This window comes from Lissotriton vulgaris, chromosome 7 (genome assembly GCF_964263255.1).
Source record: "Lissotriton vulgaris chromosome 7, aLisVul1.2, whole genome shotgun sequence".
Taxonomy (NCBI): Eukaryota; Metazoa; Chordata; class Amphibia; order Caudata; family Salamandridae; genus Lissotriton; species Lissotriton vulgaris.
Window position 1 is genome coordinate 362,057,679 of NC_141695.1, and position 15,372 is coordinate 362,073,050.

Here is a 15,372-nt window from a genome sequence, read left to right on the forward strand (position 1 = left end):
GGGATATTATTTATTATAGCCGTACAAGGGCATAAAATAGCAATATTAATTTAGGTTCCGAGATAAAAACACAGTAAAGGGTTGCTCTTACTGCAGCGCAGAGGCGGCCATTTAAGGCTGGGAGGGAGGGAGGAGCAGCTGGGAGGCCGGAGCGGGGCGACAAGGGGGTGGGGCCACGGGGGACAGCGGCAGGAGAGAAGAGGCAGGCTGGGGTACAGAAGTGAAAGGGGGGAAGCGCCCAGGGAAAAGTACAAGCACTAAAGAAATTAGATGCTAACAGTGACAAAAAATACTGAAAGCCAATGACAGTCACACAGCTCATGGGCACATCGGAATGGAACTCACGAATGGCGGAAGCAGCAAGGGGAGGCAGCGACGCACTGGTGGAGCTGTGCGGCGGTAGAGGAGCGACCTGGCCTTAGCAAGGTCAAGGGTCGCCCTTACTGCCACGCAGCGGCCGCCATTTAAGACTGGGAGGTGGGAGCGGGGCAGCGAGGGTGCAGGGCCGCTGGGGGCAATGGCGGGAAAGAAGAGGCAGGCTGGGGTACAGAAGTGAAAATGGCGGGGAGGGGGGCAAGCGCCCAGGGAAAAGTACAAGCACTAAAGAAACCAGATGCTAACAGTGACAAAAAATACTGAAAGCCAATGACAGTCACACAGCTCAGGGGCACAGTGGAATGGAACTCACAAACAGCGGCAGCAGCAAGGGGAGGCAGCGGTGGAGGCACTGGTGGAGCTGTGCGGCAGCAGAGAAGCCGCCTGGCCTTAGCAAGGTCAAGGGATGCCATCAAAAGATATGCTACTCTGCGCCGCTACTCTGAACCCAGCTACGTTACTACCCCTCCCTTCGGAAGAAAAGGATAATGATGTCCATCATTGTTTTTTTGGACTGAGGAACAAACGAAAGGATAGGTAGACCTGACTGATGTTCCCTTATCTGACTCCCAAGGGGAACTATATGTCGATGGCTCTTGTTTCAAACTACCAGATGGCACTACCACTATGGCCTATGCAATCACAACGTTACACACTGTAGTTGAGACATCCTGTATCCCATACCAATAGGCCCAAGCTGCAGAGTTGTTTGCCCTCCTTAGAGCTTGTGAGTTGAGTGGGGGACTGGCTGTTAATGTCTACACTGACGGCCAGTATGCTTTTGGGATGGCCCATAATTTTGGGCACCTCTGGGCAGAGAGAGGTTTCTTGACCTCGCATGGGCTGAGAATACAGCATGGTCCATTGATACTTAGACTGTTATAAGCATTGACACTTCCTGAACAGTTGGCAATAATAAAATGTAGCGTCCACAAAGCTATCATAGACGATGTTGGGAGGGCAAATGCATTCGCAGACCAGACAGCTAAGGAGACAGCTCGATTGAAGATAAAAAATATATTTGTGGCAGGTCCTGCTAGGTGGGTACCAGACAATGGAATGTTCGAAGACACCTTAGAAAATGTCAGGGAAATACAGAGAGAGGTGACCATACATGAACTGGCAATATGGCAGGAGAGTACAGGGCGTTTGGATGAGGATGGGTGCTGGACTGATCTGTCTGGGAAGCAGAGATGATTGCTGCCAAATACCTATGTGATCCCCGTTGTGACCATGGCCCATGGTCCAGCACACATTAGTGCCAAAGGAATCTGTAAGCAACTGGACCCCATATGGCAGAATAATAATATCTCTAAGGTAGCCAAACACCTAGTGAAGCACTGCATTGTCTGTCTGAAACATAATCCTGGGAAAGGTACCCGTACACCGGCAGATAACTTTGCACTGCCTGCCTACCCTTTCAAGGTTTTCCAGATGGATTTCATCGAAACGGAATGAGTTAATAATTTAAAGTATGTGTTAGTAGTAATTTGCGCATTCAGTAAATGGATTGAGGCTTACCCCACTAAAGAGTTCTTCCCCCGCTATGGGTTGCCACGTGTGATCATTGAATTGGTGTGGAAGGGCTTTCATATTCAGCAGAAGTTTCGTGCAGCGAACCACCGCTGGTTAGCAGGCCTGGTTGAGAAGTACAGTGGTACTCTCAAACGGCATTCTGGCTGATAGGGGTGGAGCTTCCCACGTCATCGGCAGCAGCTGCTGTGTGTAACATTCCTGATAGTGCTCCTAATGTGTACTCCGCAATACAGAAATTACACAGAATTGCTTCAGATATCCATCAGGATAATCCATCAGGATAATGGTTCATGGTCCCTCACAGGGTAGCTCTGGGGTCTGCTGACATCATGGGGCTGGAAGAGATTACTAGTCCTAATAGCCATCGCAGGTGTCATCTTCACATGTTGCTTGTGCATTAATTGCCGTCCAGCCTGTTGCACCTATTGTGTGAGAAAACTCACCCCTTCCCCTACATTGCCAAGAAGAGATAACAAGATCTCTACTATGATAATGCAGGAAATTCAGGACATAATGCTCATTGATGAGGGCATCTTTGAGTGTTAGGTGATTCTGATGCTCATGTGTTGCTTTGTTTTCCCTTGTAACTTGAGTGACTATGAATTAACTTAGAATTGTAAAGACCCTACCAAATAGCCTCAATAAAGCATTTAGCCACTCATGCTAAAAGGAGGGTCTGTTAGGTTTGAAAATCCCATTCCCGCAATGCACTAGTTTCATTAACTATTAGGTTAGCAATATGTGGCTAAATAGACACCATTTGTTTTCACGTTATGCAACCCACTGAGTTATCCCCGTGATGTGCAGGCTTCAGTTAGTGTGACTCAATTTTGTATATCGTAATCCTTATTAGACTGCTTAGGCTGTGCCAGTACTAGGCCTCATTATTTAGTATTGCTTGCCTCAGCAGAACACTGTACTTCGTTATTATTTTCTCTCCTGTGTCCTGTCCAAGGCTGCTTCCTGACTTACTAATGAATAGGCTGTTCTGCCCTCACTTCCCTATCTGAGTGTGTAGTTCTGCTCCCACGTTAGGAGATGCTGAGACTCGGTGCTGTAGCCTTGACTTATAGATAACATGTACCCATCTGGCAGCTAGTTGCTCATCCTCCTGTGCCTCCTTTGTTCATTTTCGGCCCAGGCCAGTAACTTTTCATAGTGGGCGTGGTTCGAGGCTTCAGGGGAAGAATCATCATGTGTTGCAGACCGTTGGGGTGGGGGAGCTGTCCCTTGGCAGACATCATAGGGTACAGGTAAGATTGGACTCCTCTGCAGAGTATTGCTAATAAAATGTAAGTTTGTATTCTCTACTGTCTGACCGACTCTTCATTCTTGGGAAGGCATAGGAGGTAGTTGTAAGTAACCCGGGTGGCCCTTGAGGGCCACTTCCTTCAACTTGGCCCTAAAGACTTTGATCATAGCCTCAATGTTAGTGTGCAGCAAATGTTTAGCCAAGAGGCCACCACCACTGACTTTGAATCTGGAAGAATCTTTCTTTAGAGAGGGTTGCCTGGAAAGTCAGGAATCAAAACATATTCCCAGATAAGAAAAATTATTAATTAATCAAGGGATGGAAAAAGCAGCTGCCGAGATAAGCAGCCAGTGATTTGACCTTGACAGCCGTAACAGAGGCCCTAAGAGAGCGGGCCCTGCCTAAAGAGCGAAGCATAAGACAATATTGCTGCCTTTTAGGGCTGGTGCCATCTAATAATATTTATGTTTAGCCGGTACTGGGCTGCAAAAAGTTAAAAGCTTACAGAAGAGCCACTGAATTGAGGGCTTCCTTCTTAAATTGTATTATAAGCTGGGCTTCATTGGTTTTACAAATTTCCTTGTAACCAAAAGACTCAAGAAAGATCAATGGACAGACATAAATGTTAAAATCATGTGTAAAAGTGAAGAACCCATCACAGATTGCGAGCACCCATTAAGAAAGGAGTCAATACATGACAATGCCTTACTCTTAAGGTAAGTCTCTTTAAGACATGCTGAAAGGATGTCATGGCCCATGGCATTGAAAGCTTTAGACAGGTCAAGCAACAGAAGAGCAGTAGAGCCTCCATGGTCCACAAAGGATCTCAAGTAAAGCAAGGGCAGCCTGAGTACCCCTGCCTTGGCGAGAGTCCAGTTGTGATGGCTCCTGATGTTTGATGACAATTCTTTCTTCCATTCACCAAGAAGGATCCCAGAGGAGAGAAAACTATTGAAGATATCAATAAAAACAGGTACTATCACAGAGAAACAGGCCTATAAGCTGCAGAGTGGACAGTGATCCTCAGGGGAACCCAATTTGATATTCCTTAATGCTGCTTCAACCTGATTCCGGTCGACTGAAATAAAGGATGGCCAATTGTCAGAGGATTGCAGGAGTGCAATATTTCCAGGACTATCTTTAAAAGGAGCTGCGGAATTCTTGGTTTATGCTTAGATTCTGTGTATCTTGATGGAGAAGTATAAGACAAACTTTTCACAAAAACGTCTTGAGACGGAGACAACGACAAAGACCACAAGAAGGAAGAGTGAAAGCTCTTATTTTAAAAGCACTTTGGCAGAAGAAGGATGGTGTCAAACATGCTTTCAATATCTTTAGGTAATTCTCATAAAGCATCAAGTCTTCACTGTCATATATAATGCACCATTTTTGTTCCATCTCTCTAAGCCTAAGGCGACTGGCCTGCAAAATCAGGGAATGCCACTGATTAGTCGTTTTTAGCAAATCGTTTTTAAAAAGTGTTTTGGGAGATTCCTTGTCTAAAACCTCTGAAAGCATGTTTTTAAATTATGTCACAGCATCAGCTTTAGAAATGCAATAAGAAGACAACTTAGATGTGTTTTCAATAAAGTTGCCAAGTGTAGCAAAGTCTACTCTTTTCCCCATGGTCTGGATACGTTGGATTGACGATTTAAATCCTAAATGGATGTTGAGTCTTATTGGTCTGTGACCTGACCACGGAAGACATAGCTGGTCAGCAAACTGAATGGAGTTATCGAAGGGCCACATCTGGTCAAGAGTGTGCCGCTTATTATGTGTGGGAGCCTGGATAACGTGAGATAGGCCAAATATGCTCATTAAGTCTGAATTCTAATGACACCCGATCAAATTCCTTATCAATAAATACACTACAATAACATATATTATATTACAATAACCTAGGACTGTTAGTCTATGATGCAGGATTGTGTGGTCTATTAAATCAGAGAGTTTTGTTAAAAAAGATGCAGTGTTGCTTAGATGGATGACTTTTAGAAATCGGGTTTCTGGTTGGCTAGGGTATGCACCTAAGCAAGGCAGAACTCCCCACTCTCGTCAGGGTAAGGGAGTAACATACACAAGATAACCCCTGCACATCTCCTTGATAGCTTGGTAGAGCAGTCAGGCCTATCCTAGAGGCAATGTGTAAAGTGTTCGCGCAACACACACAAACACTTGCAGCACACTGGGTACACCAAAAAAAGAGACTTCACATAAGGTTATATTAAAAAATATATATCCTTTGTATTATACACTAAAAACATTAGACCACAGTCACATAAATCACTGTGCCACTGGGCACAGTGTCATAAAATCATAAAATAGATGATCGATCAATTTGCCAACCGGGCATTTGTCATCATATCACATGTAAGGCAATAACATAAGGACATGTATACTTCCCATGTCATCAGAACATATTATGTCCAACATCACCATTAGTGAAGTAGGTAAAAACTCATAAAGGGCACGTGTCATCAATCAATTCATAGGATATACAGTATAGGTTATAACACCTCAGAAAACATCATAATGCCCCTGCAAACAGCTCTTGCTACTCTGGCCAGTATAAGCCTACCTCATAACTTTAGGACAAGAAAATGTAGCAATTAGATCCACATAATTCACCCACATACTAGTGAACATGAGTCACCATGTTGTAACCTAGCTACGGAGCCACAGTGTTCCTGCCCTTTACCCTTGATACGGAAGCAGGAGCTTCACCTGACGACTTGCCCCATTTCAAAACTGTTTCCGTACCTCTCCAGGTATGTGCAGACACGGGAGAGGATGAAGTACTTTTTACCTCCATTCGTGAGGCAACCTTGCTGGGTCCCCCGCATGAGGCACCTATGTAACCTGCCGACTAACAAGCGCGGCAGCTTTTATCACCACGTACTGAAATCTCCTTTCGGCTGAAACTGGGTGTGGTTCATACATGCTGTGTGCACAGAGCAGTGGGGAGGGCCCGAATACCCACAGCAGATGCCGTGGGCCTCCACCCTGCAGCATCATCCCCTCTGCGGTGACTTCTCTGGGCCCGAGGAGTGGACTACATCAGAGACTTCTCTTGGTCTCAGCAGGTTGGCACGAGAGTCTTAGGGCCATATGGATCATCCTGACCATTTGCGATTTCTAAATAGCGATTTTTAAGGAATCGCTATTTAGAAATCGCAAAATGGTGTGTATGTAGGAAATCGCTTCTTTGTAGCAATTCCTTAACATTCCTAAATTGCGATTAGCAAATTGCTAATCGCTAATTTCCCCTTCATTCCTATGAGCCAGGCCCATAGGAATGAAGGGGAAATTAGCGATTAGCAATTTGCTAATCGCAATTTAGGAATATTTTCAAGGGTGCAGGGGTGTCACAAGAACACTCTGCTGCACCCCTGAAAATGACATGTGTTGGCATATGGCGCCCATACATGCCCTAAGGGCATGTATGAGCGTCATATGGCACCTTGGGATTTTAAATAAATTGCTTTATTAAAAGAATTCGCAACTTACCACCAACTAGAAGTTGGTGGTAATTTGCGAATCCTTATGGGCATTTTTGCATTATTTTTCCGTTGATACATTGCATTTAAGGAATCGCACAATTTGCGATTCCTTAAACCTTTCGATGCTGATGACGAGCTCAGCTCGTCATCACCCACGGGTGTCGTGGGCTGATGACGAGCTGAGCTCGTCATGGTGCCACTAAAATGGCATTTTTCAGCACGGGGGGGGGGGGGGGGAACGCCCAGCAGCCATTTGGTTAAGTGAAATCGCAAAATAAGGAACTGCAAATTTTGCGATTCCTTATTTTGCTGCCAAAATGTGTCATACCTACCATTTAGCAAATTAGCATTTGCAAAGGCCGAAATTCTGCGAATTCCGGCTTTTGCGACTGTTAATTTGCTTGATACATAAGGCCCTTAGTCTCTCCCGTCTGCGTTGCGTTGGCAACCAGCTGTTGCCGAAAGCCCCGCCTTACTTCTTCCTTTGCAGGTGGTTGCTACGGCAAACTGTAGACTGCAGCGAGGCTTCCCTGAAGACAGGACTCTGCTGAGGGAAGTTATTCACTAACCGGCCTGTGCTTCTCCAGCAGTGAGAACCCGGCACACTGAGTGGAGTGCAGGAACCATCAGATGGGCTCCCTAGTCACTTTTACTCCACAGGCACTAATCATTTACTCAAAAGTAGTGCTTACTATGCACTGGACAGTGTAAGAAGTGCTTCTCACATGCTTCCACTTTTAGGCCATAAAAAGTATGAGGGAATAAGTCTAAAGCGATCAACACACTGTTTCAAAATAAACAGGGAAGAACAATCCAACCATCTTTCTTCCCAAGACAGAAGTAGCAACTGCAGGCCGTCTCACCCCACAAAGACCAGGGGCAGTGCTTCACACGCACTTCTGCAGTTTTCCCACCAGAGCCAACAAGGTCTTTCTTGAAGACTTTGGTATCCCTGAGACTTGTAAACAGGAGGACAGCACACACAAGCCCTTGGAGATTCTTCACAAGCAGGATACCACAGCATGGCAAAAAGCAGTCAGTTCTTTTCCTCCACCACAGACTGAAGCAGCAACTGCAGCCCAACCCTCCCCTCACTCTGAAAAGGCAGCGCTCCTCACACAGTCCTTTTGCTCTTCTTCTTGGCTGGGTACTCTTGATCCTTGAAGTCCAGGGGTTTTAGGTCCAATATTTATACTCCATTTTGTCATTGTTATCTTTGTGGAAAGGGTCTCTGAACCCAGTCCCGTCCTCCTTGGTGAAGTATGACCAGAGCAGGCGGGGAAAGCATTGCACAAAGGAGACACAGCCATTTCAGGTCCAAGCAAAACTCCTCCCGCTACTCTAAATGCCGGCCAGGTCTATTTAGCCCAGCAATGAGTCACCCAGGCACGGCAGGGTGCACCTCAATCCCCCCCGTGACTGTCTAGAGTGAATGTACATCCCTAGCTCCTGTCACTCAAACACCAGACGCTAAATACACAAACAGCCAGAGGCACGCAGGATGGTAAAGTAAAAAAATACCCACTTTCTAAAAGTGCCATTTTCAAACAAAGAATTTAAAAAACACCTTCACCAAAAGGTGAGTTCATAAATTCTGAGTTCAGAGAGCCTAAACTCCATTTCTCCATCTTGTCCCTATGGAAAGTTATACTTGTAAGATATTACAAACAACTCCCACGTTAGCCTATGGGACAGAAATCTTTCAATACTGAAAAACGAAATACACAGTATTTCAACATCAGGACTTGTCACACACACCAGTACATGTCCTACCTTTCACATATACTGCACCCTGCCCATGGGGGTACCTTGAGCCTTCCATAGGGGTGCCTGACATTTAAGGAAAAGGAAGGTTTGGTCCTGGCAAGTGGGCGCACTTGCAAGGGCAACATAGTAGTTTACAACTGCGTATGCAGACACTACAGTGGTAGGTCTGAGACACATTTACAGGGCTACTCATGGCGGTGGCAAGCACGACCAATGCTGCAAGCCCACTAGTAGCATTTGATTTACAGGCCTGGCACACACTGTGCACTTTTCTAGGAGACCTACCAGTAAATCAAATATGCCAATTAAGGATAACCAATCATATCACAATTTATAAAGAGAGCATTTGCACTTTATCACTGATCAGCAGTGATAAAGTGCCCAGAATCCTAACTCCACCAAAAAAAGGGTCAGAAAAATAGGAGGTAAAAGGCATATAATTTGAGGATAACCCTGCGAAAAGGGTCAATTCCAAAAATCACAAATTAATAAAAAATGAACAGATGATTACAGGTTGGCTGCGCATCCACAGACCAGTAGTTCTAAATTAACCCTCACTTGAAAATCAATCAGGGAATAACAAAGATTCCTGATAGACTTGCACCACCTCTTGGATCTTGGCACACTCCTGATATACAAAAGTTTGAAACCTTCAGAGATGCTATTCTCCATTGCCTTATCAACAATTGCTATCAAATATCCTGCTTTGGCCTCCTTAGAGTGCTAAAGAATTTTCTTCCTTTACTATCGATCACTCACAGGAAGTCTGTAGTCCAGGCTCTCATTGTCTCTAGGCTGGATTACGTGAACGCCTTGTACCTAGGCGTCCTGGAATACCTACTGAATAGGCTTCATGTAATCCAGAATTAGGCGGGCAGGGCGATCCTCATGTTAGGACCCGGAATGTGGGTCTCTACTCACATGAAAGTTCCAAAGACAATTCGTTTCAATGCTTTGGTCTTGGCTTTTAAAGCTCTACATGATACTGGCACCCTTTATATCAGAAAGATAGTTCAGCACTATATCCCTGGTAGAATCTTGAGGTCTACCTTTCAGCAGCAGGAAATTGCCCCCAAGTTCTCCCACACCCATAAGGGAGGCCGCTCCTTCCATGTACAGGTGGCCCGTCTGTCGAACTGTCTGCCAATGTCACTCAGATGGGTGTATGATTTGCTTACCTTTAGGAAGCAGCTGAAAACCTGGCTATTTCAGCAATAGTCAATAGCTCCCTCTTGTCTTTAGTAACAGTGACAGTTCTGCCCTCCGGTCTTTTAATGCCAGGAGACTCTTCCTGAGTAGCTGTGCGCTCTATAAGTGCCAATTTAACATAACATTTTAGCGAAGCCTGGTCAGCTAACACCCACAAGCGATACTCATCAGCTTGGAAACAATGGTGTAGCTGGTGCTCTCAACGGGAGGTGGATCCCACTAAAGCACATGTCTCTTTGATGGTGAACTTTTTAGCTTCCATCGCTACTCCGGGCTTAGCCTACAGGACTGTAAACAATTTCCGGTTGGCCTTCTCAGCAGGTCACGGGTCAGTGGATGGCAAACCGGTTGGAGAGAATCCCCTAGTTTGTAAACTCCTCTGGGGTATCCGGATGGTCAAGCCCCCATGCCCTAAATACTCTGAGTTATGGGACGTGTCTTCCGTCCTGAGATACTTGGAAGTCTGGCCTTCCACTAAGTGTTTGTCAAGAAAAAACTGTCTTCTAAACTGACCATGTTGTTTTGTCTTGTGTCGTGCAAGTGAGTCCCAGATGTTCAAGCGCTTGATCTAGTGGGACGTAGATTTTCCCCAGAGGGTTTGACTTTTGCTATCACAAAGCCGACTAGGTGCAATACCTCTTCCATATCTTTTCCAGCTTTCCCTAATAACCCTAAGCTGTGTGTTGTGCAATGTTTAAAAGATTACAAGGTGAGTACTGCTGAACTTCGTTCAGATATGAAGGATCAATTACTAATTGCGTTGCAAAAGCCATTTCGCCCAGTGACTCCAGTCACCTTGTCAACATGGGTGCGCTGGCTCATGGGCGTAGTGGGCATCGATGCCTCAAAATGTGGAGCCCATTCAGCTCAAGGGGTTACGGCATCTAAGTCTTTCTCTTTAGGAGTCAGCCTCTCAGACATTTTGAATGCATACAGCGATCACGTTTAAGTCTTTTTATTAAAAGCCTATTGATAATGTGGCATCTGTGGTGGTGGCTAAGCTTTAAACAAGCATAATCAGAGCCTCCGGTCCTTACATAGAATTAAACATTTGCAAACATTCATGACAAGAATTTTCAATTCTATTAACGACATGAAGGGGAGGATTATCCGACCCAAACTATATGTATTTGCATTGTACTGGCATTGCAGTATTTGCATAGTATCTTCATACTGCAGACGTGTTCCTTTGTTTCCCTTCCTTTCTGATCAATGCTATGAGATATCATCTATGGTGAACAGTGTTACAGTTTATCCTTTATACTTCCAGGTGCTGATAGCAAGTAGAGCATGGTGGACGACATTGCTGCAGGGTCTTCGTGTTTCCCAAGGAGGGTACAGTGACTTGTTGGTTCAAGAACCAGGTTCTGAGGTGCAGCCCCGTTGGGCTGCAAGCTGTTTCTTCAAGAAGAAGATCTTCTACCGAGAGGATGGTTCTGCGAGATCAAGTTTATTGGTTATGGACGTAACTGTTAGATGATCACTCAAAGGAAGAGGACGCTGTCACCTTAGTGTGAGCTAATATAGGGGTATACTCTATGGTTGGTCATGTGACATTCAGGTGTTCACAGTTAACGTAGTGTTTATTACTTTTCTTTTATTGGCTGCTGTGAATAAACCGTGAAGAAATGAGAAGCATAATCCTCGCTTCCGCGTCCTTAATACAAATTTAAAATTCTTGTCACAAATGTTTGCACATTTTTAATTCAGCTCCATTAAACCTGAGCGCTCATTCTATTTACTAATGGCATTATTCTCCAGGACAGGTTCCCTATGGTTTTACTTCTTAGTCTGGAAAACACAAAAACCCCAGGAGAAGGTCATGATCCAATACATGAATCTCAACTTTTAAATCTTCATGTTGTTTGGTACCAGAAAGTTTCCCAGTTTTAATGTAGCTAGTGATTTCAACTATGATACCATGCCTAATATGTACTCACTCAGAGACCTCTTGCTCACCCATTGCAATACACTCCCTCTCTCCATCATCATTCAGAAGCTTCTTAGGAATAAATCCAGACAGCATAAGGCCAGAATAAATCAAGGTAGTCAGGACCATGAACTGGAAGATAGCTACTACTACATGCACACCAACTGAAATACTGTCAAGGATTAAATCAACTTCATGGTCCAATCCAGCTACACCAAAAACGCAGTGTAAGCTGACTTGCCATCAAAAGACTTAACCACCCATATGAATGATTCACAATGGAAATATGAGTGCCCATCTCATACTTCATTACAGCTACTCACTGTAGACTAGAGAACACATTTCTAGTCTTACCCACTTCCAAAAATTAACTGCTTGTTATCAAACTGTGAGTGGATCACCTATATACTTTCCTGAACTTTCCACCCACATTTACACTGCCCTCAACACACATACTGCTTAATCAAAAATGGAGACTAGCTCAACACTTGATACTTCAGAGCAGTTCTCATAACATACTTCAAACACCCAAAAAACTCCATGATGCCAGAACCAACAGGAAACAACCCATTCCCATAATATCCAGAGCTGTACATAGTAGGCACAATCAAATATCAATCTGCCCATCAGTGTTATTAGGTTTGAGCCATTTTCGATGACGTCTAGTGCCACCATGGTAGGTCCTAATTTGTGGTCCCTGTTTATATGTGCTATGCTCTCAGTTTCAATAGAACCTGTGCTGTGTGGATAGAAACGAGACAGTCTGCATCAATCTATACTCAAAAATGCATTCATCTACCCACAGCTACATCATTCAAGGTTTGTAATCATACTGATCTATTTACCAACCCACCACTGTTGCATCCAACATCTATTCATTCCTATAGGCAACTACACAATCCTTGATCCATCCATCCATCTATCCATACAACAAACCAAAACCCACCTGTCTGACTGTTCCTTCTGGTGTGTTATCTGATTGCATGGCATGTCTGTATCATATATGTGCATGTATAATTGAATCTGGGGTTTGCCTGGGTCCTTATTTGTGTGCTTTTTGTTTATATATCTAAACATATCACAGAACATATGAGCATTACATTTACAACAAATCTATTGGCCTTGCCGCTGATTGTTTAGTTGTAAGTATTACCCTTTAAATGTTTCCCTTTTTATATACCAGCTATGATTTTTTTAAATCACCCTATTATTTTTGGGGGGATGGATTCCCCCACCTCTTTTAAATTAATTGACATTTACTTCCATGAGTTACCTTTGTACGTGTATAGTTCTTTTTGAAACATACGTATTTCTAAAGCACCCGTTCACGCTGAAGAATATCTTGACGCAGAATAACACATGGAATGGGACTCATTTATTAACCTCAGAAGAGGACAAGACAGAGTGGACCAGCCAAGATTCAAATCTGTGACCATGAGATCAAACACCTGTTCCTGCAGTGCATGCAGTAGGCCACGGAGCCATCAGACCTTGTGTAGTGATGTGTTTGTTGATATCTTGGTAACTGATGTTGTGATCACAATGTAGTAGTCACGAGGTGTAGTGCACTAGATGTAGTTGGGGTGCACAATTCTGACCTCGACAATGACAATTGACTGTTCAAACAAAGTAATGATTATTTGAATATTAAAGCGAACGTTGGCGTCTTCGTTTCTGGTACTCACCCTGCAATGACACCAAGTTCCATCTGTCCAGAAAGAAACCTAAAAATAAAGCAATGTGTTATTAAGGCCATTGCTAAAATGTTTTCTACTAATGTCTCATTTTTGTGCGCAAATAAATTCAGTCTTGCATGCCCATTTTGACCTCAACCCCCTAAGTGGATGTAACACAGATGGATTTTTTTACTATTTTAGGAATGGGTAATTTTGGTGAACAGCCTTTACGACGCGGCTGTTACAGCGCCGTGCCGTTACAACGCGGTCTTTTCAACGCAAGTCGTTACCACGACTTGCGCTGGAGGGCGCTGCAGGACAAGGAATTATTTAATTTACTATCCAACACCTTCCCTACTGTACGTAGGCTGGTGTTGGAATAGTAAATTAAAAAATTCCTAAGTCCGCACCCCCTCCAACGCAAGCTGTGGTAACGACTTGCGTTGAAAAAAGCGCGTTGTAACGGCACGTGATGTAAATGTACGTGTTGTAAAGCCGTACATCCGGTAATTTTATGTTTTTATCTTTTTTACTTCTGCTATGACCTACTCTCCAGGGATTCGGTGTCCCTATACATAAATACCTGTCGATCCAGCCAGTTGTTTACATACTTGAGACCCAGCACACCCTCTTGAACTTTAAAACCTCTTAGAAAATAGCTTGTATACAAGAAAAGGGATGAAGAGAAGTTCTAAGAGCTTGTGAGCGCCAATGTCATTCACTGATGGATAAATCCGGACAATGGTATTGAGTTATAGGTATAACGGCGCCACAAAGAATAATCGCACTAAATAACGTGACAGAACCAATTATTTGACGGTGCTAAAAGGTGAGGCGAACCACTAAACTCCCCAGGACAGGCCTCTGTTCTCAAGAACATATAACACTACTTAGCACACGTATATCAATTTTCAAAGTAACACAGGTACGTAACGCGATTAGTAAGTACAAACATAAATAATACACAAGAAATTGTTCTTCTTTGTCATTCACTTTAATGTGTGCAAATCTTCACAAATTATTCTCTACAGCCAACATGTGTTTCGTCGCAACCGGAGGCCGTCCCCCGACTTTCTCAAGGCTATTTCTTGTGTAAGAATTATTTTTCTATGTGATGATATTTCCAACCCACAATGGGTTTCTGGTGTGGTGGCATCAGTGTTCAATATAATTTTACTGGTATCTAATTCTTCGAATCCAAACTCTTCTCAGAGCTCGCTCAAATGTTGCAAAAACTCCTTCGTGATGCCATGGCATTGTTGGGATGTCGAGCTCGGCATCCCAACAATGAACACTGAATTTGTTCAGCCCTTTCAGAGAGCTCACTCATCAGGCCAACCCTGACGCAGCAACCTACCATAAGAAGGTAATCTATTGGGGAAAGTGTACTACCAGGGAATATGCAATTCAGGTCTGATTTCCATTGTAATTCCTCATTCTCCTCACTGTTTCTGCCAGAGATTTAAACTGTTTCTGGATGGAGCTAAAATCTCTGAGGGAAACCTGACAGATCAGCTCTAATTTCAGGGATCTCATGACTCCTGATGGGCTGGCAGGTTACCGGCCCAACAGGAATGACATGCCTCTCAAGAGGAGGGCCATAGACTTCCAGACTTCTCGTCCAAGGTCAAGCTAGTGTTTTTAGATGCAATATGAAGCATAATGTAAACAGTATCTCTCTTATTAGATCTGGCCCATATTACAATTGAGCAGCATTGTTAAATAATTGGTTTTATTTAAATTAAGAATTAACATACATACAAAGAAGGAATTTCGGTCAGCAGGCTGCAGAAAGGATAGAGACCACCAAAGCATTAGATGGAGATATCCTTTATTAAGTACTATTCTCCAAGGACCCTATCCACCAGAGGTCTGTTCTGGTCCACTCTAGCTAACAGCTCTCCAGTTTGAGTATCAATGTTCTCAGCTGGTGTACATAGCATGCACATGCATTACACCTCTCCCACAATAGTAATTAAACAAGTTAAACCGGGCATATTCCACAAAGAAAGCGAGTGACAACGTAACAAGAAATAAATACATATTTCTAACATAACAAAAATACATACATTCCTTCATAACAAATGGTAAAAATGGTGCAAGAATTTACACAAAATCTTGTAAATG

General features: G+C 43.8%; 1 protein-coding gene across 3 annotated transcripts in view; it reads right to left on the reverse strand.

The window, feature by feature from the left end:
• LOC147701646 (osteoclast-associated immunoglobulin-like receptor) overlaps positions 1-15,372 on the reverse strand; it is a 909,258-nt gene that overhangs the window by 730,558 nt on the left and 163,328 nt on the right. For 2 of the 3 annotated variants that reach the window (XM_086930268.1, XM_086930266.1), the window contains exon 2: positions 13,255-13,293. The exons of the other annotated variant lie outside the window; for it this stretch is intronic. In XM_086930268.1, the coding sequence (XP_086786394.1) occupies positions 13,255-13,293 (39 nt within the window). The remainder of the gene's footprint in view (positions 1-13,254; positions 13,294-15,372) is intronic. 3 annotated transcript variants of the gene reach the window in all.